The sequence below is a fragment of the Pipistrellus hanaki genome (genome assembly GCF_964339955.1).
Source record: "Pipistrellus hanaki genome assembly, chromosome: 4".
Classification (NCBI taxonomy): Eukaryota; Metazoa; Chordata; class Mammalia; order Chiroptera; family Vespertilionidae; genus Pipistrellus; species Pipistrellus hanaki.
Window position 1 is genome coordinate 35,590,183 of NC_140506.1, and position 25,948 is coordinate 35,616,130.

General features: G+C 39.0%; 1 protein-coding gene across 2 annotated transcripts in view; it reads right to left on the minus strand.

The window, feature by feature from the left end:
- The window catches only part of CERT1 (ceramide transporter 1), an 85,317-nt gene that overhangs the window by 35,308 nt on the left and 24,061 nt on the right, over window positions 1-25,948 (minus strand). For both annotated transcript variants that reach the window (XM_084880451.1, XM_084880450.1), the window contains exons 4-6: window positions 15,055-15,162; window positions 14,090-14,228; window positions 5,165-5,248 (exon numbers count right to left, since the gene is read on the minus strand). In XM_084880451.1, coding sequence (XP_084736577.1) covers window positions 5,165-5,248; window positions 14,090-14,228; window positions 15,055-15,162 — 331 coding nt within the window. The remainder of the gene's footprint in view (window positions 1-5,164; window positions 5,249-14,089; window positions 14,229-15,054; window positions 15,163-25,948) is intronic.

Here is a 25,948-nt window from a genome sequence, read left to right on the forward strand (position 1 = left end):
TTCTCTCTCTCTCTCTCCCCCCCCTTCTCTCTCCCCCCCCCCCCCTCTCTCTCTCTCTCTCTCCCCCCTTCTTCTCTCTAAAATATAAAGTAACAAACAAACAAAACCCTAGCAAATCAGAGCAGGCTTTCAGGATGTAATTTCCTTCTTGTTGGTCAACATTTAAAAATTTCCAGCCATACTCTAACAGCAAAGAAGCTGTGGCAGCATATGTACTTTCAAGTCTTTTCTGGATTCTATTCCCTGAAATCTATTTGCTGTGCTGCATTTAGTGAATAAAGTAGGAGAATATGACAGTTTGACCGGTCGCTATGACATGCACACAGAAGCTCAACACAGGAGTTGCCCCTAGTGGTCAGTGTGCTCCCAAAGTGGGAGCGCTGCTCAGACGCCAGGTTCAAGGTTGGCGAGCACAGCTGCAGCAGTGTTGAGCCTCTCCTGCCTCTGTGGCAGTACTACCAGCAAGCTGCTTGTGTAGCAGGGCCAGGATGAGTGGGAGCGCGTGGTGCTTAGCCTGGGCTCAGGCTCCTTGCCAGCTGCCGGTGCTTTACGCACTTACAGGGGTCCTCAAACTTTTTAAAGTGGGGGCCAGATCACGGTCCCTCAGAGAGCTGGAGGGCCGGACTATATGAACTACTAATTCCTACTGTAACACCTCGGCTGCGCTCACTGCCCAAAAAACCTGGCGGGCCGGATCAGACTCCTCTGCGGGCCGCATGTGGCCCGCGGGCCGTAGTTTGAAGACCCCTGCACTAGTACATCCCTCGGGCTCAAACCAGCAGTCCAACATCCCCCAAGGGGTCCTGGATTGCAAGAGGGTGCAGGCCAGACTGAGGGACCACACCAATGCATGAATACATGCACCAGGCCTCTAGTCTTATATAATAAGAGAGTATTGATGTCTCAAACTATTAATATTGAATTGTCTTTTTTTTTTTCTCTTTTCAATTTGCATAGTTTTTGCTTCATATATTTTTGGACTTATTGTTACATGCAATTATGTGTATAAATGTATCTTTTTGATGGATTGACTCTTAAATCCTCATAAAAATCTTCTCTTTGTCTCTAGAAAAATAAATTAAGATGATATAGAATATAAAAAGAACATTTACATTAGAAGTAAATAAGAAATTTGTTCACTGAAAATTTAGGGAACAGTGCTTACACCATGACCCAGACAGAACTCTTGAGGTTTTTAACTAAGGAAAGTGTTTGCTTATCAAAAAACAACTCCTCTGGTCTAATCTAAAGGCAAATTAATTTAATTGCCTTTCTTTTCAGGTTAGAATCATTGGAGTTTTACTCTTGCTCTATTCTACCCCCTCCGTAAAATCCTATTTTTGTAATGTTTACTGTTTACTAGCTAGTTCTAACTTTTTAAGACTTACCATACTCAATATTACAATATGTGATTTAGACCCAATCCTTAATGATGAGACTCATAATTACTTGAAGATTCCATTATTTGCAGCCAATGTTTCTGGAATCCTAGCACCAAGACCCTGTCAGTATTTAAGAGATGATTTATATAGTCTAATCCCAAACTCTGACCAATAGTATCAGATTTAAAGATTACACGTTCTACATACTTTCCACCTACGATGATTAACAAAAGTTAATTTTCATTAACCCTAAGGAAGGAAATTTTTAAACAGTGACTTCCACAAGTATATTGAAAATGTGACTCATTATTTTAAAAAGTATGCAAACTTGTATAGGATATTTCTCTAAATGATAGCAGTAGCCCTATCTTCCATTGGTTGGTTTCAAGGCTCTCTTCAAAAAGGAGATGTTAGGGGCTTTCCTTAATGTCTGGAGGTCTAGTCATCTGTTTACATTAAAGAGTTAAGAACTGTAAACCCTGAATGCAATAGCAGTTTATTTTAACTAAGTGGAATTCATCAAAAGGTGACATGGTAGCGAGACAGCTTTTTCATGATGGGCCCTTGAGAGTCTCTATTTATAGGTCATCCTCTATGTCCACTCAAATGTCTCTAGAGTTTAACTTTGTATCAGAAAATATTTGTCTGGTTGACAGGCATTTGGCAAACAAGGTTAGAGAAGGGAGCTGGGGAAGGCATCTTTCAATATGTAAACTTACCTTTAGTCCCTGGCTACCAGATTTCTTAGAGATAAGCGGAATAGTGATACTCTTAGATTTCAATAATCATTAGGTACATTTCTACTTAATTACTTTATTAAGTACACCTATACATCTATCTTTTGCTGTGCTGGGTATTCCTGAATCTATAACTCTTTAGTTCAATTTCTACAGGAAATAAGCTTCCATTCTCCTTTGCAGAATGTAGGTATGGTAGTTAAGTATATGTGGAATGGAAGACTAGATCTGTGAGTTTTACAACTTCTTTCAATAATTTTTCCAATATGCAAACAAAATATTTTTATATTTAGGAAGATTATTCATTGTGAAGTTAAAATGTAACTGGGGGAAAAAACCTTCCCAAATTAAACATTTAATTTCACAAAAATACATAAATATAGATGGTTAAATAAAATTCAACAATTTAGTTCAAAGTTATAAGAAAACTTTGTAATAAGCTAGTATTCTGTAAAACTGGGAGGGAGCTAGGTTATAAGGAAAAAGTAGAGAGCCATGATGAAACTAAGAAATAAGAAGGAAAAGGGAAGGAGAGAAACATTACATTTTAGTGCCAATATTCAGATGTAATATTTTCATATTATATTTGAAAGAGAAATTTATTCTCATGCATATAAAAGTTTTTTGTTTGTTTTTTGGTTAATCCTCACCTGAGAATATTTTTTCCATTGATTTTTAGAGAGAGTGGAGGGAGGGAGAGATACAGAGAAAGAAACATTGATGTCAGAGAGACACATCAATTGGTTGCCTCCTGCAGGTGCTCTAACAGGACCAGGGAACAAGCCTGCAACTGAAGTATTGTATGTGCCCCTGACGGTAATCGAACCCAAGACTCTTCATTTCACAGGCCAATGATCCAACCAATGAGCCAAACCAGCCAGGGCCATCCATACAACAGTTTTAAAAAAGTACCTGAAAACAGCCCAAACCGGTTTGGCTCCATGGATAGAGCGTCGGCTTGGGGACTGAAGGGTCCCGGGTTCGATTCTGGTCAAGGGCATGTACCTTGGTTGCGGGCACATCCCCAGTAGGGGGTGTGCAAGAGGCAGCTGATCGATGACTCTCTCATCGATGTTTCTAACTCTATCTCTCTCCCTTCCTCTCTGTACAAAATAAAATATATTTTAATTTAAAAAAAAATTACCTGAAAACATGACACAGCTATAGATTATTTAATAGTCTTTCATAACTTCAACAAAAATGAGCACAATTAGATTTAACTTATTTTTTTCCACAAAGGCACATTTGTAACTTTAAAAAAAATTTAGGAGTCCACTCTAGCTTTTTATTGACATGTTAAAACAGGATCACTGACTATTAATCACAGGTTTCTGGTGTTTAAGATTCTACATATGAGTGATGCCAAATGACATTTGTTTTTAGCTTTAAGTTCTCTTAGCATAATGCCCTTGAGGTTGATAACTGTCACAAAACAGAGATTTCTAATGAACAATTCAGAATTCCATCTAATGAGTTGGCCATCCTATATAATAAAAGGCTAATATGCAAAGAGACCAAACGGTGAAACAACCGGTTGCTATGACGTGTGCTGACCATCAGGAGGTATGTGTGGAATATGGCAGGCATTGGTAGCAGGCAGCAGAGCAAGGAACATGGTGGGCACCAGCCGCAGTGGGATGGTGGAGCAGGTGTGGTGGGGTGCCAGTTGCTGTCATTAGGGTGAGCCTCTGGTGGTTACTGAAAATTCTTTGCTCCCAAGCACCATGATCCCACTGGGTGCTCACACCTGCTGTCACCATCATCCCCAATTAGCCCACTGCCAGCACTGGAGTTGCCACTCGAACCTGCTGCCAGCCCCAATTGGCCCTCAGAACTTCTCCACCTTCCCCTGCTCCTCAGGGGCAATCAGGGCCAGCAGCTGCCACTCACACCCATTGCCAGTGCCAGAGCCTCCCGCCACTCATTCCCACTGCTAGTACTGGCCCTGCTTGTACCCACTGCTTGCTCCCGGCACCAGTCCTGATCACTTGGTGCTGTCAGCGGGTGCAATCAGTGGCTGCTGGCTCTGATTTCCCCTGAGGGCTTCTCCTTCTCCACCTCCCCCTACTCCTGAGAGGCAACTGGGGCAGCAGCTGCCACCTGCACCTGCTAATGGTGCCGGCCCCACCTCACACACACTGCTGCTCCGCGCTGACAGCAGGTGAGAGTGGGGCCAGTGTCATCAGCATGTGGGAGCAGCCGCAGCAGGAGTGGGGCTGCTGCAGACAGGGGACGAGGGGCTATGGTGAGAGGCAAGGCAAAAGTGTGGAGGATGGGATGAGGCCTGCCCCTGTGCCCACTGCAGCCTCGTAGCCCACAGTTCCTTTCAAGGTGCACAAATTCGTGCACTGAGCCTCTCGTTCTAAATAAAAAAAAGGACCAATTAATAAACTGGTACATGAAATAAACCACTTCATTCCTGGTCTATAAACAATTGTGCTGTGAAATCAGAGCTATTACAATAATTTTCTTTTAATAACACTGATTATATGCTTTTCAACACCAGCTTATCAAGTGGAGGGAAAAAAGGGGAGTTTTCCCTCCACTCCAAGCAACATTTTTCAGTTCTAGAAACTGATTCTATCAAATAACACTGCAATAAGTGGGCCATTGTCTGGAATTTAGAATGAGTCTTTGTTAGATAATTAGGAGCCATTATTATTTAATGTAAAAATGTGTCTTTTTTTCTCAAGAAATTTTCATTTCTTTAAAAAAAAATTACTCACTTAAGGCTCTGGTTAAAGTCTGATTCCTTGTCAAAGATGCATACCAGGGTTGCAAGTTCTATCGCTAGCCACAGTTGGGGCAACCAATAGATGTGTCTCTCTCACAGAGATTTTTTCACTCTCTCTCTCCTTCCCCCTGGCCTGCTTTCCCTCCCACTCTCTCTAAAACCCAATAAAAATATCCTCAGGTGAGGATTAATAAAATAAAACAAAAAAAATAGCCCAAAAATCATTTAGATAATTATTCTTGTTATATAGTGATTATATAACTTCAGAAAGTGTACTTTATTCAGCTGAGGGAGGAAAATGTATTACTTACATTTTTCCTTATTGCCATTGGTATTATGCAAGAAGTCTCCATCAGACCGTGTTGTAGGAAAGTCATCTTCATCATCTTCTACCACTAAATAAAATATATTTAAGGATATTAGGATGAAAGAAAATAGAAATTAACCAATTTATTCTTAGGTTCAATTAAGTCAATACATTCTGGATTCTTCTGAGTGTAAGATTTAATTCATCTTTGTATTTTCTTTCTTTCTTTTTTTAAAAATATATTTTTATTGATTTTACACAGAGAGGAATTGAGAAGGATAGAGAGTTAGAAACATCGATGAGAGAGAAACATCGACCAGCTGCCTCTTGCACACCCCCCACTGGGGATGTGCCTGCAACCAAGGTACGTGCCCTTGACCGGAATCGAACCCGGGATCTTTCAGTCCACAGGCCGACGCTCTATCCACTGAGCCAAACCAGTTTCAGCCATCTTTGTATTTTCAGTGCTTATCAAAGTATGCCCAACGAATATGCTATAGACATTAATACATTATTATAAAAACTGTACCCATTCTCATTTGCGTAAGGGATGGTATTAAGATATGAGTTATTTTGCCCTTTAGTCTTCCTACCTACCTTGGGGCAATTTCTTAATTCCATTAATTCCTATAATGGCTGAGCAGGACTGTAAAAGGACAACTTCCATGCAGAAAAGACCTTATCTTGCTTCTGGGAGTTCCTAAACTTACCATTTCTAAACATGTAGGAAAAATATAATAATTTACAGGTGTGATTAATGATTTTTATTCATCCCACTGTCTGTGCCTAGAATTCCTTTTAACTTATCCAATTCTATAAAGAACAAAATCCTGTGTTCTCCTCTGTTTATCTTTCTGTTCTATTCACTTTTTTTTTTTTTTACTGCCTAACATACTTTAACTTTTTGCACTATATATTCCACCGCTTTTTTTTCTTTTTAATGTATTTTATTGATTTCAGAGAGGAAGGGAGAGGGAGAGAGAAACATCAATGACGAGAATCAATGATCAATTGTCTCCTGCATGCTCGCTGCTGGGGACATGTGCCCTGGCCTGGAATGATACTAGGTGTACCAGCTAAAATGCGGATTTCTTTCAATAGATGGAGTTACACATATGTTGATAAATATGCAATTTGATATGTATGCTATTTTGTGGTATTGACAGCAAGCTTTAAACTTTATGTCAAATTTGCTGAAGGTGTTAACATAGATATTTTTATGATTAAAAATGTTGAATTTCATGCCAAAAAAAGAGCATTTGAGGAAAGTTTTAATTCATTATTTTATTTTGAAGAAAAAGTTATCGTATACTTTGGAAAGCTTATGGTAAACGTGCTCCATCTCAAGATACATGTGAATACTTGTTTAATCGTTTTAAAAGTGATGATTTTGATGTGAAAGACAAAGTTTGAAGTGAAAGACAAAGTCCAAAGTTTGAAGACCAACAATTACAAGCATTACTAGATGAAGATGCATGTCAAACTCAAAAACAACTTCCAGAAAGATTAAACATTGTTCAACAATTTCCGAACATTTACAAGCAATGGGAAAGATTTTAAAGGAAGAAAAATGGGTGCCCCACCAACTGAACGAAAGACAAATGGAAAACCGAAAAGTCATCAGTAAAATGTTGCTTTAACAGCATCAAAAGTATTTTTTGCATCCAATTGTGAATGGTGATGAAAAATGCATTTATTTTGAGAATCCCAAATGCACAAAATCATGGGTTGATCCAGGTCAATCATCAACATCGACTGCAAGGCCAAATAGCTTTGGAAAGAAGATAATGCTCTGCTTTTGGTGGGATCAGGAAGGTGTGGCATATTATGAGCTTCTAAAAACAAGTGAAACTGTTAATACTGATCGCTACTGACAACAAATTATCAATTTGAACCACACTTTGATCGTGAAACGACCAGAATGGGCCAGAAGACATGGCAAAGTAATTTTGCTTCATGATAATGCACCATCACACACTTCAAAAACTAAAGACATGTTAAAAGATCTTGCCTAGGAAGTATTAACCCACCGTCTGTATTCACCAGACTTTGCTCCTTCAGATTACCATTTGTCCTGATGTATGGTACTTGCACTTTCTGAACAGCACTTCAAAACATACAAAGAAGTGGAAAATTGGGTCTCTGAATGGTTTGCCTCAAAATAAGAGTTCTATTGGGATGGTATCCACAAATTACCTGAAAGATGGGGGAAATGTGTAGCAAGCAATGAACATTACAATGGATGTTCTCTTGAACTTATCGTATTTTCTTTGCTCAGAATGTGAATGTATCTGGAGACAGTGTCTTATGGACATAATCAAGTTAAAATGAGATCATCAGAACAGGCCCTGATTCAATATGACTGATGTCTTTATTAGAGGAAGAAATTTGGACACAGAAGAAATATGATATAAAGACCCGGGGAGAAGATGAACCTCTATAAGCCAAGAAGAAAGGACTCCAACAGATCCTATCCCTCATGGCCCTCAGAGGGAACTAACCTTGCCAACAACTTGATCTCATACTTCCAGCTTCCAGAACTGTAAGAAAATTAATTTCTGTTGTTTAAGCCATCCAGTCTGTGGTACTTCATGATAGCAACTCTAGCAAACTAATGCAATAGTCTACCACTGTTGCTATTTAATAAAAATGAATGTTTAAAATCATTTTTCAACTCTTCTATATAACCTGGTTATAACTGTAGTCCTTCTACTTCTCTCGCTATCACTTTTGTCTTTCAAAAGGTATATACTTTTGATGTGTATCATCTATAATAATAAAAGCATAATATGCTAATTAGGCCCAACAGCTGAACAACCTTTCAGATGTCCTTCCAGATGACCTTCAGGATGACCTTCCAGATGAAGCTAAGGCTGTGAGGGCCGAGCCCCTTGAATGAATTTTGTGTATCAGGCCTCTAGTTTAAAAATAAACAAGGAACCCTAGCTGATTAGGCTCAGTGGGTAGAGTGCTTCCCTGTAGATTGAAGAATACCAGATTTGATTCCCAGTCAATGGCACATACCTCATTTGCAGGCTTAATCTCCAGCCCTGTAAGAGTGTGTGTGGGAGGCAACCACTTGATGAACCCCTGGTGGCTGATACCATAATCAGCAGACTTCCAAGTCTCACATCAATGTTTCTCAGTCTCCCCCTCTCCCTTTCACTCTCTTAAAAAAAAAAAAAAAAGTGGGATGAAATAAACAAGAAATCCAATTCATATTCATATTCATACACATACACACACACACATATTTAGTTTAAAGGGATATTTTCAAGCAAATGAAAGTTGATGGGGAGAAACCAAGATGGCGGCATAAACAACTGGTCTGCCACCTCGCACAACAATTTCAAAATTAAAACTAATACACAGGACGTCTATCACCCAAATCCACGGGAAGGCTGGCTGAAAGAAAAAGAAGTGGAAGAGCTGAAAAGCTGAGGAGCCTAGAAGGTATCCCGGAGTAAACACAGCTGATACTCACATCCAATGAGCCTGAAGGTCAATTCCTCCCAGTGATACCAACAACAATCAAGATTTAACTACAATAAGGCTATACACGCAGTCCCCAAAGGGGAGCACCAAGAGTGTCTGCCTCAGGTAACTGGGGAGGCTGACCACTGGGCCATATAGGATACCAAACACATAAAACGATCCTACCAACTCTGGGAAGCAGCAAAAATGCCGAGACAAGGAAATAGATCTCAAACGAAAGAGAGGAAGGAGAACAAAAGATTGGATATAGAGTTCAAAAACACGGTTATAAGGTTTTTCAAGAATTTCCTAGAAAAGACCGATAAAATAAATGAGACCTTTGAGGATATGAAAAGGGATCAACTAGAAATAAAGCATACACTAACTGAAATAAAAAATATTATACAGAGTCCTAAAAACAGACCGGAAGATTGCAAGAATCAAATCAAAGATTTGGAACACAAAGAGTCAGAGGACACTCCCCAGCAGAAGCAAGAGGAGAAGAGACAATTTCAAGTGAACCGACATCAGAATTATAGGAGTCCCAGAAGAAAAGGGAGAGCAAGATACTGAAAACCTATTGAAAGAAAGTGACAGAAAACTTCCCCCCACCTGGTGAAAGAAATAGACTTACAAGTCCAGGAAGCCCACAGAACCCCAAACAAAAGGAATCCAAAGAGGACCACACCAAGACACATCATAATTAAAATACCAAGGCAAAAGACAAAGATAGAATATTAAAAGCAGCAAGAGAAAAGCAGGTAGTTACCTATATGACTAAGGAGCACCCATACGACTATCAGCTGATTTCTCAACAGAAACCATGCAGGCCAGAAGGGAGTGGCAATAAATATTCAAAGTGATGAATAGCGAGAACCTACAACCAAGATTACTGTATCCAGCAAAGTTATCATTCAGAATTGAAGGGCAGATAAAGAACTTCACAGATAAGAAAAAGCTAAAGGAGTTCATCACCACCATACCAGTATTATATGAAATGCTGAAAGGTATTCTTTAAGAAGAGGAAAAAGAAGGAAAAAAAGATAAAAATTATGATCAACAAATACATATATATCAACAAGTAAATCTAAAAATCAAGTGAATTAAAAATCTGAGGAACAGATTAAACTGGTGAATATAATAGAATCAGGGGCAAAGAAAGGGAGTGGATTGATAATTATCAAGGGGAAAGGGGTGTGGAGGGTGCAGGAAGAGACTGGATTAAAATCATACACCTATGGATGAAGACAATGGGGAGAGAGGTAAGGGCAGAGGATGGGGCGGGAACCGGATGGAAGGGAGCTATTGGGGGAAAAGGAGAAACAATTGTAATAATCTGAGCAATAAAGATTTATTTAAAAAAAAAAGTTGATGGGTAATGTTTAATTTGATAAAAAGGCTATATACAGTCAGCTTTCTGTATCTGTGTATTCAACTAACCGAGGACTGAAAAATAATTGAAAAAGTTACATCACCGCTGACATGTACTTCGTTGCTAAGCCTACAATGGTGTGTCTGTACTGAATGTGAACATACTTTATTTTACCCCTTGCCATTATTCCCTAAACAATACATTATAACAACTATTTATTTAGGAGGATGTGTCTAGATTATATGCAAATATTAGTCCATTTTATATGAGAAACTTGGAAATCTGCTGATTATGTATCAGCTGTGTGGAGGGATCCTAGAACCAATCCCTTATGCATACAGAGGGACTATTACATATATACACTGAGTGGCCATATTGTTATTATCTCTGAACACATAATAATCTGGCAACTCAGTGTATATCCTATATAATAAAAGAGTAATATGCAAATTAACCACCACCACACCAATGCCCACAAGCCATGCCAACCAGCCAATCAGGAGCGAATATGCAAATAAACCCAATCAAGATGGCTATAGAATGAGGGAGGCTTGGGTTTCCCTGGCAACGGGGGAAGCCAAGCTTTCCTCCTGCCCTTACTGGCCTAGGCCTCCACTCAAGGCTACAAAGTTTCAATGATAGAAGATAAATAAACCTCAACATAAATGGCGGCATCCAGGGAGCTGGAAAGAGCAGGAGGCTAGGGTTGCCCCCGGCGATGGAGGAAGCCAAGCTTCTGCACACCTAGCCGGTTTAAGGCTACAAGGTTTCAATTATAGAAGTCACATAAATCCCAATAGAAATGGCTGCCACCACGGAGCGAATAGAAGGCTTGGCTCTGCTCCAGGATACAAAGTTTTATTTATTTATTTATTTAAAAAAAATATATATTTATTGATTTTGTACAGAAAGGAAGGGAGAGAGAGTTAGAAACATCGAGGAGAGAGAGTCATCGATCAGCTGCCTCTTGCACACCCCCCACTGGGGATATGCCCGCAATCAAGGTACATGCCCTTGACCGGAATCGAACCCGGGACCCTTCAGTCCCCAAGCTGACACTCTATCCATTGAGCCAAACTGGTTTCGGCGAGGCTACGAAGTTTTAATTGTAGAAGATAAATAAACCCCAGATACCAGGGTCTCCGCTTGGGTCACCAGGGGGTGTGTCCAGCCTGCAAACCACAACAGGCCCCTCGCCCAGGCTGCCCCACATCCCAAGGAAACCCCCACCCTGATCTGAGACACCCTACAGGGCAAACCAGCTGGCTTCCACCCATGCACCAGGCCTCTATCCTATCTAATAAAAGAGTAATATATAGATTGACCATCACTCCAACACAAGTTGGTTGCCCCCATGTGGCCAAAGATCCTGCCCCTATGTGGACACAAGATGGCCACAACAAGATGGCCTACAGGGGAGGGCAGTTGGGAGGGACCAGGCCTGCAAGGGAGGGCAGTTGGGGGTGACCAAGCCGGAAGAGGGGGGAAGTTGGGGGCAACCAGGCCTGCAAGGAAGGGCAATTGGGAGGGACCCAGGCCTGCAGGCAAGAGCAGTTGAGGGGGACCAGGCCTGTAGGGGAGGGCAAATTAACCTCCACCCTGCTACACCAATCCACGCCCACTAGCCAATCAGGAGAAAATATGCAAATTAACCCAATCAAGATGGCAACTGGCCATGGAGCTGGAGCAAGCAGGAGGCTTGGGTTGCCCTGGCAATGGAGGAAGCCAAGCTTCCTGCCTGCCCTGGCCTTCACTCAAGGCTACAAAATTTCAATTATAGAAGATAAATAAATCCTAGATACTTGATTCCAGCTGGCCCTGTCCTCCAATCAAGAAGGCACTGAAAAAAAAAAAAAAAAAAAGAAAGAAAGAAAAGGGGCGAGGACCTTGGGTCCTGGGGAGTGATCAGGCCAGGATGGGACAGCAGGGGTCTTTGGGGATAAGCAGACCAGCAGGGGGTCCAGTTTGGTGTGTGCAAGCTATCAGTGGGGATCAGTTGGAGGTGATCAGGATAGCGGGGGTGGGGACAATTTGGAGTGAGCAGGTCAGTGGGAAGGGAAGTTGAGGCGATCAGGCCAGCAGCGGGGGGGCAATTGGGGGTAAGCAGGCCGGCAGGCAGAGTGGTTAAGGAGCAATCAGGCATTCAGGCAGGTGATCAGCTGGAAGCCAGCAGTCCCAGATTTTAAGAGGGATGTCGGAATGCCAACTTAGGCCTGATCCCTGTAAACTGGCAGTAGGACATCCTTTGAGGAGTCACAGATTGGAGAGGGTGCAGGCTGGGCTGAGGAACCCCCCTTCCCCGCCCCGTGCACAAATTTTGTGCACCGGGCCTCTAATCCCATATAATAAAAGGCTAATATGCAAATTATCCCCTCGACCTGGAGTTCGACTAGCAGGCAGGCGGGCCAACCACCCATGTCCCCTCCCTCTGGCCAGACTGGCCAGACCCTACCCTTGCACCGGGCCTCTAATATATATATATATATATATATATATATATATATATATAATTATATATAATCTGGCCACTAAGTGTATATATGTATATGTATACTTTTTTTTGATGAAGGAAAAATAGCTCAACCACCTTTATTTTTAGAGAAATAAGCATCCAATGTTAAAGAGCCAACAACTTAAAAAGTGTATCAAATATAAAAAACGTCAAGGCTACTTATTTTGTCTAAATTTTAAGATGATATGGCCTTCTGCTTCTGGCCAAGACAGAATAAAGGAACTGGATTTACCCTCTAGCATAAAATTAAAACCTGGACAAAATATATGAAACAATGGTTTTCAAGAATACTGTATATTTGGCAAAAAAAGATTTGATAAAACATTTTATATGAAAAAAACTGACAATCACCTAAAAGTGGTAAGGAACAAATGATCTGAACTCTATCAGTATCCAACTTCCTGCCTTGGAAGAGATTCCAAGCTGCAAAGTAAGGAGGAACCCAGGATAAGCCCAGTAGACTCTCTGAGGTGCGGAAATGGAACTGAGTCCAGACAGACAAAGGCAACTAGAGTTCACATGAGAGAATACTAGAAAGGAGACAGCTGTATAGAGAAAGAACCCAGGAAATTGAAAGAAGGGTCCCTTTGAGTATTCAGCAAAGTATTGATAGCACATACAAATAAGGGAACTATAGAGGTCAGGGAAAGAACCAACTAAGAGGATTCCAAGAAAAAGTTTCCTTAGAGTAATTGAGGTATAATATTACTTAAAGATATGTAGTGATAAATTAAATGAGCATTCTATAAACTAAAGTAGCCACTAAAATAACAATTATATCTAAAAAGCAAAGAAGGAGATAAAGAACAGAGAAGACAGAATTTGAACTCCCGATAAAACACATTTTAATAAGATTAAGAAATGAAACCATGTCAAGCAACTGAGTTATACTGTGAATAAAAGTAGTGCTATTTAACAATAATTTGCCTTCACAGCAAATAAGAGAAAAACTGAAGGACATATGTTGACATCAGTAATATCTTCAGCAATAACAAAGAAAAAGTTCAAAACTCACATTATTAGGTAGCTGAAAATCATAGCTCTTAAAAAGCTCATTATAAATTATTTTAAAATGTATACATAGCTCAATTATTGCTTTTTCTAAAACAGAGGCCAGAGAAGGGAGAGTGATGAAGAGAGGAAGATGAAAAGAGAAAGACAGGGAGGAAGGAGAAAAAAAGAGGAGGAGAAAGAGCTCAATTGATTCCAGAGGATTTAACATAAACATATGCCTATCTGTAAGACTCATCATAGGGTAAATATATTAGACATAATCCTATAAAAACCCCTATATTACTAAGATGACAGACACCATTTTTAATAAAAAACTTTAAAATCATTTAAAAATATTCTATGTATGTATGAATCTAGTATGTATGAATCATCAGAATAATTAAGATGTGTTATTAAAGTATGTAAGTTATATAGACACGGAAATCTGTTACATTGGGGGTTTGCAGCAAAAATGACTATTAATTACCTTTATCAGTTAAAGACATTACCCTTTAAGATCAAGAGGCTTTACATCCATTCATTCTCCAAGTAAAAATAGTGGTAATAGCCTAATTAACCTTTATCCCTTTGAAGTTCATCCTTGGAGACAGCATCAGCACAGGCATCAAAGTACTTCTGTAGAGTATCAACTTGTCTACATAGGATATCTCTAAAGGTTTCCATTTCAGCCAATTTCTCACGTAAACTGTGGCCTTTCTGCAAAACACAAAAAAAGGGGGTGGTGGATGTAATCCAAATTAACAAAACTGTAACTTATTTAATCCTATTGTATTTCATCAGTTTTTAAGTCTACATCTAACTAATGAAGGCCATCGGGTAGGGAGAGCTGTCAATGTAATACTTCTAGGAATTAACTTGAAACTGACTAACAGTGACTAGATAGTGATAAGCCTGAAGGAAATAAGGGACAAATACTAAGCCTGACAATTTGCTCATGTAAAATTTAATATTTTCAAATTATTGACATTGTGCGAAAAAAAATTGTGAAAGACTTTGAAATGGGAAAAAATATTACTGGATATTTTTCAAAGGAATGGTGTGTGCTATCCATGGAACCTTTAGCATTTATGGAATTTTGTCTAAGCATATACAAATCTTTGATTTCATTACAATTGGCCTATTTTATAATTCTTTAAGTAGCAGAAAAATAAGAGTAAAGTAAATTATTTTGGCCATAGATATGCAAATGATTTTTGATTGGTGGAGATACACTAGTTTCAAATCTGCTGATACTGAACAGTTTTGCATATATTAGCAAAATTATTTTGGCATTCTTCAGATTTTCCTTGGAACCAATTTATTTTTACGTCTTATCTATTAATAAATGAAAAAATCTTGGATGTGTTCATTTTCTATTAGTATGGGTCATAAATGTTAATCCTTAACAAATTATTCTGAACTTAAAATAAATTAGATTGTAGAGAAGTTCTTCTGAAAAAACTATTAAATAAGTTCTGTTCACAATATGCAGGACTAAATTCAATTTATCAGGCCTTAACTTAATGCATTCACAACCACAAACCTTGAATGAAGAGGTGGATGTTGCAGAATAGCCACTTGCTCCAGACACCAGTGATACCATTGAACCATGTCGACGTAAGCTGGATTCAGATCCATAACCAGATTCAGTCTAAAAAAGAAAGTAAACTACATGAAAAAAAATTAAATATAAATTACTTAATCATCACAAGAAAAAAAATTGTAACTGTGTGAGATAGATGTTTAACTTTTTTTACAGAGAGGGATAGAGAGTTAGAAACATCGATGAGAGAGAAACATCGATCTGCTGCCCCAGTAGGGGGTGTGCCCACAACCAAGGTAAATGTCCTTAACCGGAATCGAACCCGGGACCCTTCAGTCCGCAGGAAGACTATAACTTTTTCATTTTTGTAGCCACTTCAACAGTCCATGTCACACACAAAACTCTCAACTTTAACAGTCTGTTATAAAAAATAATTGAACTCCAGGATATTAGACATAGCACTGTAATAATCCTCTATAATAAAAGCTGAATATGCAAATTGTCCTCTCAGGTGGGAGTTCAACGTCTCGCCATGATGTGCTCTGACCACCAGGGGGCGGCGCGGAACATGGTGGGCATTGACAATAACCTTGGCAGTGGGTGGCAGTAGAGGCGCTGCAAGCCCTGTTGGGCCTGATGAGAGCAGGACTGCAGAGGATGGTAGAGCAGGTGAGTGGGCAGTGCCAGGCCAAGGCGGGTGTGAGGGCATGAGTTTACTTATAACCCCTAATCACTAATATAGTATTTTGAAAACACCAAATTCTATCTAAAATTAATAATGAGAAATTTAAGTACAGTTATTGTAGGAATATTTTTCCCTTTTAATATCTGCTTTAAGTTCCCTTAAATGAATTGCTGTGCAAAAACTTTCTTTCCCAAGTTTGTGAGTTAGTAAGCAATATTCCTGAACAGGTTTGGCAAAAACATTTAATATCATTTTAGTTCAATAAGAAATGTACTGAATATATCTTAATATAGAACAAGGTTTACGTTTAAATACTACAGTAATAAGACCAAAAAAGCACAATCTTTTGGCCACTAGAGGGGGTCAGTAGCATTTTCAAAATAGCAGTATACTACTTGGAAAGCTGATATAAAGGTTACTCTTGGTCAAAGTATAAGAGTAACCTTTAGACTAATTCCTTTACATGTATTGTACCCTCTACATCTAGACTTTTGGGAAAAAATGAAAAGCATGATAATTTAAATCATGTAGTTCAAAGTTATGAATTTAATAAAATACCAAAAAAGTCCTAAGAACAATTTCAAAAAACTCTCTTAAAGTCACAGCTAAATCTTATCATTTGGTTTAATCATGTGGAAGATAAACTTATATATAATCATTCTGCACAGTCTGTTCAATAGCATACCCACATACCAAAGCAGTGGTATAAATTACAGTAAGAATGTTGGCTTATAATTTTTAATGGAACTGGCTTTTGATTCTTTTCCTTAGCAACATTCTCCAGCAAGAAATACAACAAAAAAGTAGAGACAGTAACAGTAATTAAGTAACTTCCTCAGGGTGTCAAAATTATGTTATTAATATTGTAATTTTTTTCCATTTTAATTATGGAAAGAGAGAAAATATAAGATTAAATGTTAATATAAGCACTAAGGAGCATTTTCCAGAAACTGAAATTCTGAAACCTGTTATAAAACCAAATAAGCTTGCTATCTTCAATATTATTATTTTAAAGCAAACCACATGAGAAGCAAGAAACTATAATCAGGAGAACAATTTAATCAATAGAGTTGTAATTTAAAATATCATAAGTTGTAATGGCAACAATTTTATTCTTGTCTAGGTCAACAGAATATTTGAGATAAAATTTGGCACAATAATTTCATACTTGGAAATATTAAAAATTTCATCTATTTAGCCTTTCAAATATGTATGGGATCCCCCTAGAGAAGCAGTAGCCTCTAAAATAAAAAAAATAAAAAAACAAGATAATTTTAAGATAGGCTTTAGTATCACTGTAACCACTAGACAATAAGACAAGTTAATCATTACAAATCCTGGGCTCAATTTTATTTTTAAAGTAATATGTATGGGTAGTATGGTACTATAGTTCTCCATTCTAAACTCATGTATACATTTTTAGCCTAAGTTTCTAACACATGAAACTTAGGCTAAAAATGTATACATTTTACATGGAGGCCAAAGGGAGTTCTTTATTGAGCTAGATGGAAAGATATAATAAATTCATTCATAAAACCAACATTTATAATGTATCAAATGAGGAGAGGTTCAATATACAATGATTTCCAGAAATTGCAGTCTCATGAATCAAATAAATTAAAAAATATATTTAAGAAAATGGTGTTAAAGAGGATTTTATCATACTCTGCATAAAAAAAGCCCAACGGCAATACAATTAAACTTCGAGTACAATAGCTGCTTAACCTCAAGATACTTTTTTCAAATCATACTGAAAAACAGAACATTTGCTCAGAACTAGTTCTAGGAAATTTCTTCTTTTTCCTTTTCAGACCCTAGTCATTCTGATACCATGATTTAAAAAAAAATATCATGATATAAGGTTATTTATAGATCTTGATTATTCCTCTTCCATTTTCTTCTAAGAGAGCACGAGAAGAATTTTCACTTACAGACATATCTAAATAAGCATAGTGTTAGAGTGAGGTGAGGCTGAAAGGGTTAAGCATGGCCTTATCACACACCCTTGTTACCTATTAAAAGAATGCAGAAGAAAGTAAGACATTGTCTATCACTATTGGAAGTACTAAAACAAAAACAAAAACATAACAAAACAAAAAACAGCCCAAATACAACATGTATATCCTTTTATCTACAGGGAGAACTTAGTAAACTACCAAGCCCTTACTCTGTACCAAAAGCTGTTTAATAACCCAATCTGTGATACAAAAACAATTCTAAATAAACTAAATTTAACACTCTGAAATTCAGTCTTATTTTCTCAATCTTTCCTCCTTTTGAGGGAGCCTTAAAAGGAAGGTGAGAAATAACTAGTTAAATCAAATAAGGCTGTTTAAAGGAAATCTGTTAAACAATTTTTCCACCCTACCTTTACAAAACAAATACTAAAAGGGAGATCTTTTTTGTTTTGCTTTGAAAGAGTTCAGTAACTTTAAATGGATGTTTTATATATTCATTTTCTATTCTTTAAATTTCAGCATTGTCTATATTTTTTATTTAAATTTTTTACAGCAATAACATATCACTTCTACAAAAATTTAAAGTCACAGAATACATTTTTCATCTATCTAACTTGGAAAGGGTTAAAAAATTAATAATACTAGTAATGTTGTAGTGAAATGAAGATCTACACATTCTTGCAGATGACATTATATTAGCACAATCTTTTTCTTTTTTTAATCCTCACCTGATATATATATATTTTAATTGCTTTTTTTTAGAGAAGATGGAAGGGAGAGGACAGAGATAGAAACACCAATGTGAGAGAAACATATAGAACGCACTGTACCAAGGGACCAGTGATCAAGCCTGCAAACGAGGTATGTGCCCTTGACCAGAATCTAACCTGAGACCCTTCAGTGGGCAGGACTACACTCCAACCACTGAGCAAAACTGGTTAGGGCAGTATATAATTTTTTTGAAAAGCAATTTGGCAATATATATTTAAAAGTGCTCATATTCTTAATCCTAGCAATTCTATTTCTGAGAATCTATAATAATAAAAGCATAATATGCTAATTAGACCAGACGTTCTTCCAAAAGACCTTCCAGATGAAGGCGGGGCTGTGAGGGAAGCCGGTGTCAGCAGCCAGGGAAGGAAGGCCTACTCTTGCATGAATTTCATGCATTGGGCCTCTAGTCTATTATAAGGGTGCAACAATATTGCTGAAAAATGCTTTATGTAGGAAGGCAATAAATACAAAAAAGGTAAATTATAAAGGTCTAATAATAAGCAAATGAGCACCAAAATCACAGCACAATAAAATATTAACAAAGCTGTGTTATAAAAAAAAAAATAATGTTAGATTGGGAAAATAAACAGAATATAAACCGTTTATTTCCACAAATGTTTTGAGGGTAAAATGTATAGAGAATAAGGAGGAAATATTGCAAAATGAAGAGTAATTGTCTTAGTTATAAATTAAAAATAGTTTTATGTCCTGGCCAGTTTTGTTCAGTGGTTGAGTACTGGCTTGCAGACCAAAGGGTCACAGGTTCAACTGCTGGTCAAGGGAACCTCGGCTATAGGTTCCCCACCGTTGGTCGGGGCACTTACCAGAGGCAACCAGTTGACGAGTCTCTCTTACATCAAGATTTCTCTCTCTTCCCTCCCTCCTTCTCTTCCACACTTTAGAGAAATCATGAAAACATATCCTTAGGTGAAGATTTAAAAAAAAGATAGTTTTTTATTTCTTTTTCCTTATGAGCAAATATTACTTTTAAAAACCACATTGGGGGAGCAATAAAATCTAACTACTCTGTTTCCCCAAAAATAAGACAGTGTCTTATATATTAATTTTTGCTCCCAAAGATGCGGTAGGTCTTATTTTCAGGGGATGTCTTATTTTTCCAAGAAGAAGAATACGGTACACATTTATTGTTAAATGAAAATAAAGGAAATTTATTACCTGTATATGGTACGGTAGTACAGTAGTTGTCAACACAAACCAGACAAACTGTGAATCCTACAGTATCAAGAATTTACTCATTTATTCAATGACAATCATGTCATCATCATCTGGAACATCATCAGAACAATCCAATTCCTGAATTTCCTGGTGAATTTCTTGTGACTCCATTTCTTTCAGAATCAGTAGACCAAATCTCTCATGTTTAGCCTAGGGGAGGGCCTTATTTTCGGGGGATGCCTTATATTTCACTCAGAAGGAAACCTGTAAGTAGGTCTTATTTTCGGAGGATGTCTTATTTTCGGGGAAACACGGTAGTACAACTATTTGTAGGAATTGTTTTAGACTTCCTAAGAACTTTTAGTTTTAACTATATAGGAAATATTTTTTTAAAGGGGGTTGACTGATCATTTATTTTTCAGTATTCAACCATGCATCCATGAGAATAGCTGAAATTAACTAGAAAGAAGAATATTTAAAAAATGGTTTTTGCTTTTGAAATAATAATTGCCACTCACTGATCAATGTTCTCATAATCCACTTTATTTATTTATTTATTTTTATAAATAAATATATTTTATTGATTTTTCACAGAGAGGAAAGGAGAGGGATAGAGTTAGAAACATCGATGGGAGAGAATCATCGATCAGCTGCCTCCCGCACACCCCCTACCGGGGATGTGCCAGCAACCCAGGCACATGCCCTTGACTGGAATCGAACTCGGGACCTTTCAGTCCTCAGGCTGACGCTCTTATCCACTGAGCCAAACCAGTTTCGGCTACTTAATTTATTTTTAATGCAAAATGATAATGACGCCTACACTGAAAGGTTTCCAGGAGGTTTAAATGATAACTGTTTGTTTACTCTTCAAAGGGATGGTACTAAAAAGAACAAGGGTTTAGGAAATGAACAGTGATACGAGCATTCCCATCAACGACAATATCTGGTCTATCTTGAACATGGCTGTGATGGGAAAATGATAGAATTGTTTTCAGCTAGGATAACATTTTAACCTGCAGAACATTCATTTATTTTGCTACCTATTTGTATTATTCCTAACCCAATGCTGTGTTTCATTTCTCAATTTCAAATAAACCTAGAATATTTACCAGGCAATAAAGACAACATAAGCAAAATATTTTTAGGCTATTAGCAAAAAGGTTTACTTGATTAAAATGAGTTTTATATTCTTTGTTTTTAAAAAAAATGTAGGGAGCGGCTATAGGGTTAAGCCTCGGACTGACCTGTTGGCAAAGCCACAAACAAGTCCCAGATTTAGAGGGCACAGCCCTCTTAGCATAGTTAAGCTTGACCATATGACGCTAATGGGCAATGGGGGTGCAGCAAGTGCTGCCAAAACAAGTCAAACTCACAAGAACACTGTAACTATGGTGACCACTACCTTGTTTACCTCTGTCTATAAAATAAAGCATCAGCCTGCCATCTGGATCTCTCTCTGTGGCCTCAGCCAGGCACAGATCCACTGAACCCCAACTAGCGGGATTGATGCCTAACTGCTCCCTTGCCAGTCTAACTGCCCATAATTGCCCTCCCCTGCAGGCCTGGTACCCCCAACTGCTCTCCCCTACAGGCCTGGGTCCCTTCCAACTGCCCTTCCCTGCAGGCCTAGTGGCCCCCAACTTCCCTCCTCTGCCAGCCTGGTCACCCCTGCCCCTGCAGGCTTGATTGCCCCCAACTGCCCTACCCTGCAGGCCTGATCCACCTCCCCTCCAACTGCTCTCCTCTGCAGGCCTGGGTCCCCCCCTGCAGGCCAGGTCACTCCCAACTTCCCTCCTCTGCCGGCCTGGTCACCCCTAACTGCACTCCCCTGCAGGCTTGATTGCCCCCAACTGCCCTCCCTTGCAGGTCTGGTCCCTCCTAACACTCCTCCCCTGCTGGCCATCTTGTGTCCACATGGGGCAGCCATCTTGTGTGTTGGAGTGATGGTCAATTTCCATATTACTCTTTTATTAGATAGGATAGGATAGAGGCCTGGCGCACAGGTGGGGGCCAGCTGGTTTGCCCTGAAGGGTGTCCTGGATCAGAGTGGGGTTCCCTTGAGGAGTGGGGTGGCCTGAGAAAGGGGCCTGTGGTGGTTTGCAGGCTGGCCATGCCCCCCAGAGACCCAAGCAGAGGCCCTGGTATCTGGTATTTATTTATCTTTTATAATTAAAACTTTGTAGCCTTGAGCAGAGGCTAGAGCAGGCAGGGGGTGGTAAGCTTGGCTTCCTCCATTGCCAGGGAAATCCAAGTCTCCTCCTCGCTCCGAGGCTGTAGCCATTTCTGTTGGGATTTATTTATCTTCTATAATTGAAACTTTTTAGCCTTGAGTGGAGGCCAGAGCCAGCCAGGATGTGCAGGAAGCTTGGTTTCCTCCATCGCGGGGAAACACAAACCTCCCGCTTGCTCCGTGGCCACAACCATCTTGGTTGGGTTAATTTACATACTTGGTCCTGACTGGTTTGTGGGTGTGGCTTGTGAATGTAGTGGAGGTATGGTCAATTTGGATGTTTCTCTTTTATTAGTGTAAATGGCTTTTGTAGCATAACTTCGTTTTCTTTAAAATTTTCTATAGTAACTACAGGAAAAGTTATTCAACTCTATAAACTTCCTTTTTTACTTGATCTCTCTTATCTAAAGAAATATTTTGCAAGCAAATTACAGACTAAGACTAGAGAAATACGCTGAAAAATCTGTAATATTTACCTAAATTGCTAGTAACAAATAGGTGGTAAAGCATTATAAAACCTTGCAAATTTGGTAAACACTATACTGAGTTATATAATATACCCACAGAACATTGTTTGTACAACCGCCAGTCTGGCCCTACCCAAGTAAATATACAATCTATAATAATAAAAGCGTAATGTGCTAATTTGACCAGATGTCCTTCTGGACGACCTTACGGACAAAGCCAGGACTGTGAGGGAAGCCTGAGTCCCTGCCAGCGGTCAGACGGAAGCTCAGATAGATCCTAGGTGTTGGAGGGAAGCTGGTGCCAGCAGCTGGGGGAAGAAGGAAAGCCTTCTCCTACACGCATTTTGTGCATCAGTCCTCTAATTAATTATAAATGGGCCAAGGGTGGCCAATTAACAGTAACCTAAAGTGAAAAGGCAATCAGATTTTTTTTGAAGGCATTTACTTTTGGAAATGCCAAGAGATTAAGGAATTGGTAGTAGGAGTTGAAGTTGAAAAGAAGCCAAAGACAGGAAAAGGTCATGACAAAGCAAGGAAGAAGAAACTAAGAGGAAGATGGGAGAGCAGGTTATGAATAACAGGTACTATAAAAAGAGAAAAAAATAGAATGAATCTAAGCTACACAGGTGAATGGTGAGTAACTGAGTTCTGTTAACAATAAGATCAGAGTTAATTATACTTGGGATTTCTGTGCACACAGGGTATTCTAAATTTTCTTGGTTCCTGGCAATATTCCTATTTATCAATGGAACATGGGCTGACCTATATTCCCTGTAACATAAAAAAAAAAGCTTAATTAAAATGAATAGACCCATGACATCAATATCCATAGGATCTTTTCAAATTTTCAATATTTACCTTATCTGAAAAGACTACTATGTTTTGCTTTAGTAGATATTGTGAAACTGTTTTTTAAAGTGTTTACATGCAATTTATACACGTTGCCTCACATCCTCATCAACACGTAGTATTGTCTTTTTTATGTTAGAAGCGAGGTAGATGGTTATACCTCACTCACTGTAGTTAAAATTTGGGTTTCTCATATCACTAATGGAATAGAGTACCTTTTCATATGTTTATTACCCATTTATTATTTTTAAATATTTTTTATTGATTTCAGAAAGAAAGGGAGAGGGAAAAATAGAAACATCGATGATGAGAATTACTGATAGGTAGCCTCCTGCACACACCCCCACACTGGGGATCACAACCCAGGCATGTGACCTGACTAGGAATTGAATTGTGACCTTCACAAGTTGATGCTCAAATCACTGACCCATACTAGCTGGGCCCATTTAAATAACCTTTTATATTTTTTATAAATTGCCAGTTTAAGTCTTTGGCCTTTTTTTCAAAAGTAAAAAATTAAACTTTATGAACTATTTTTATTGATTTGACAAGAAATGTTATCAAATTATATCTTAATTCGCTACCTTAGTTATCTTCTTTCTTTACTGGTCTAGGTAAAATCCTGATTCCTCTTTACCATTGTGGTAAAAGATAAACACCTTTCTCAGATAAAAGAACCTGGCTAAAAACTATATATTACTGACATCTATTCCCTCTTTTCAAGATAACATACATTCTGTTTTGTTAAATCCTCATCTGAGGATAATTTTCCATTGCTTTTCTGAAGAGAGTACAAGGGAGTGGGGGAGAGAGAAAAAGAGGAAGAACAGGAGAGAGAGAAACATCAATGTGAGAGACACACATGGACAGGTTGCCTCCCAAACGTTTTTGGACTAGGATGTGCCAGTAAACCCACAACCAGATACATGCTCTTAGCTGGCAACTGAATCCTGGACCTTTTGGTGCTCCCACCGAAGCTCTAACTACTTAGAAGCAACACGGGGTAGGGTTCAAGATGACAGACTTTTAATTATTTAGGTAACTATGGAAGCACAGAGTGCAGATATTGACTCAGGTTAATTAAGATTTCAAAAATTGCAGGTAACAAAAACTAACAAAGTTATTTTAAAGGCCCTTGACAGGTGAATTGTTTTTATTTCAGTATACTGAGAATATGAAAGAGGGTTGATACCTTTTCTTCCTTTGATTCATCAACTATAAAAATCCTGGTAGTGTAACACTAACTACATTTAGATGTTTTAAAAAAAAAAGTTAACCACGTATTGATTACTGCAAGCAATTTAACCATTAACTCCCACTGTTAGGAACTAAGCAAATTCCTGATCTTAATGAGGAAAACATGCAGACACATAATGAAGTTTCTTTGCTGGTTAATAAAGTTCAGTTTTGATCCCAAGTACCTGGGTTTTTCTTCAACTTATGTGACAGCCCTGATGACTCTAGCAGCTACTAGATTGCAGCACTTCTCTCAAAAACTAAAACTCTTGAATGTGAAGGAGAATGTAAAGTTTGATTCCATCTTCGTCTCTCCGTCAGCACTGCATGGTGCATATAGGTAAATGGAAAATTGCTTCTAGTCCACTGATCTCATAAAATTACTTACAAAAACATACACTAAAAATAGTACTTTAAAAAGTTATATTTACAGTCTTAAGCCTTTACAATGAAATCAGATTAAAAAATACAAAGCTAAGTTTATATGCTAATCATTTATAAAGCAAACAGTACAGAAAGAAACTAATATCTGTTAAGAAAATTTTCCTATAGTTGATTAAAAATGACAAACAGAGATAACAGCTTTACATGACCTTGGCATTTAAAATGCTAAGAAGTAACAGGTATATTTTGCCACCTAGTTACCCTATCTAATAAAAGAGTAATATGCAAATTGACCATCACTCCAACACACAAGATGGCCACCCCCAGGTGGTCAAAGATGGACACTCCCATGTGGACACAAGATGGCCACCACAAGATGGCCAGCAGGGGAGGGCAGTGGTGGGCGATCAAGCCAGCAAGGGAGGACAGTTGGGGAGGAGATCTAGGCTGGCAAGAGAGGGCAGTTGGGGGGGACCAGGCTTATAGGGGAGGGCAGTTGGCGGGGGGAGGACCCAGGCCTGCAGGGGAGGGTAGTTAGGGGTGACCAGGCCTGTAGGGCAGAGCTGTTGCGGGGGGGGGGGGGGGGGGCGCAGGCCAGCAAGGGAGGGAGTTAGGAATGACCAGGCTGGCAAGGGAGGGCAGTTAGGGGTGATTGGGCCAGCAGGAGAGGCCAGTTGGGAAGGACAAGGCCTGCAAGGGAGGGGGGGGAATCAGGCCTGCAGGGGAGGGCAGTTAGGGGGGGGGGGAACCAGGCTTGCAGGGAAGGGCAGTTAGGGGTGACCAGGCTGGCAGGGGAGGGCAGTTAGGGGCAATTGGGCCAGCAGGAGAGCAGTTAGGAGGTGATCAGGTTGGCAGGCAAAAGCAGTTAGAGGCAATCAGGCAGGTGAGCAGTTGGGAGCCAGCAGTCCTGGATTGTGAAAGGGATGTCCAAATGCCCGTTTAGGCCTGATCCCAGTGGGCAGTTGGACATCCCTGAAGGGGTCCCAGATTGGAGAGGGTGCAAGCTGGGCTGAGGGACAACCCCCACTGTGCACAAATTCCGTGCACTGGGCCTCTAGTTTTAAAATAGTTTTCTAATGAGGTTATGTCCAATTTAACAACAACAACAAAAAGAAATGAAGATGTTAACTAAAAT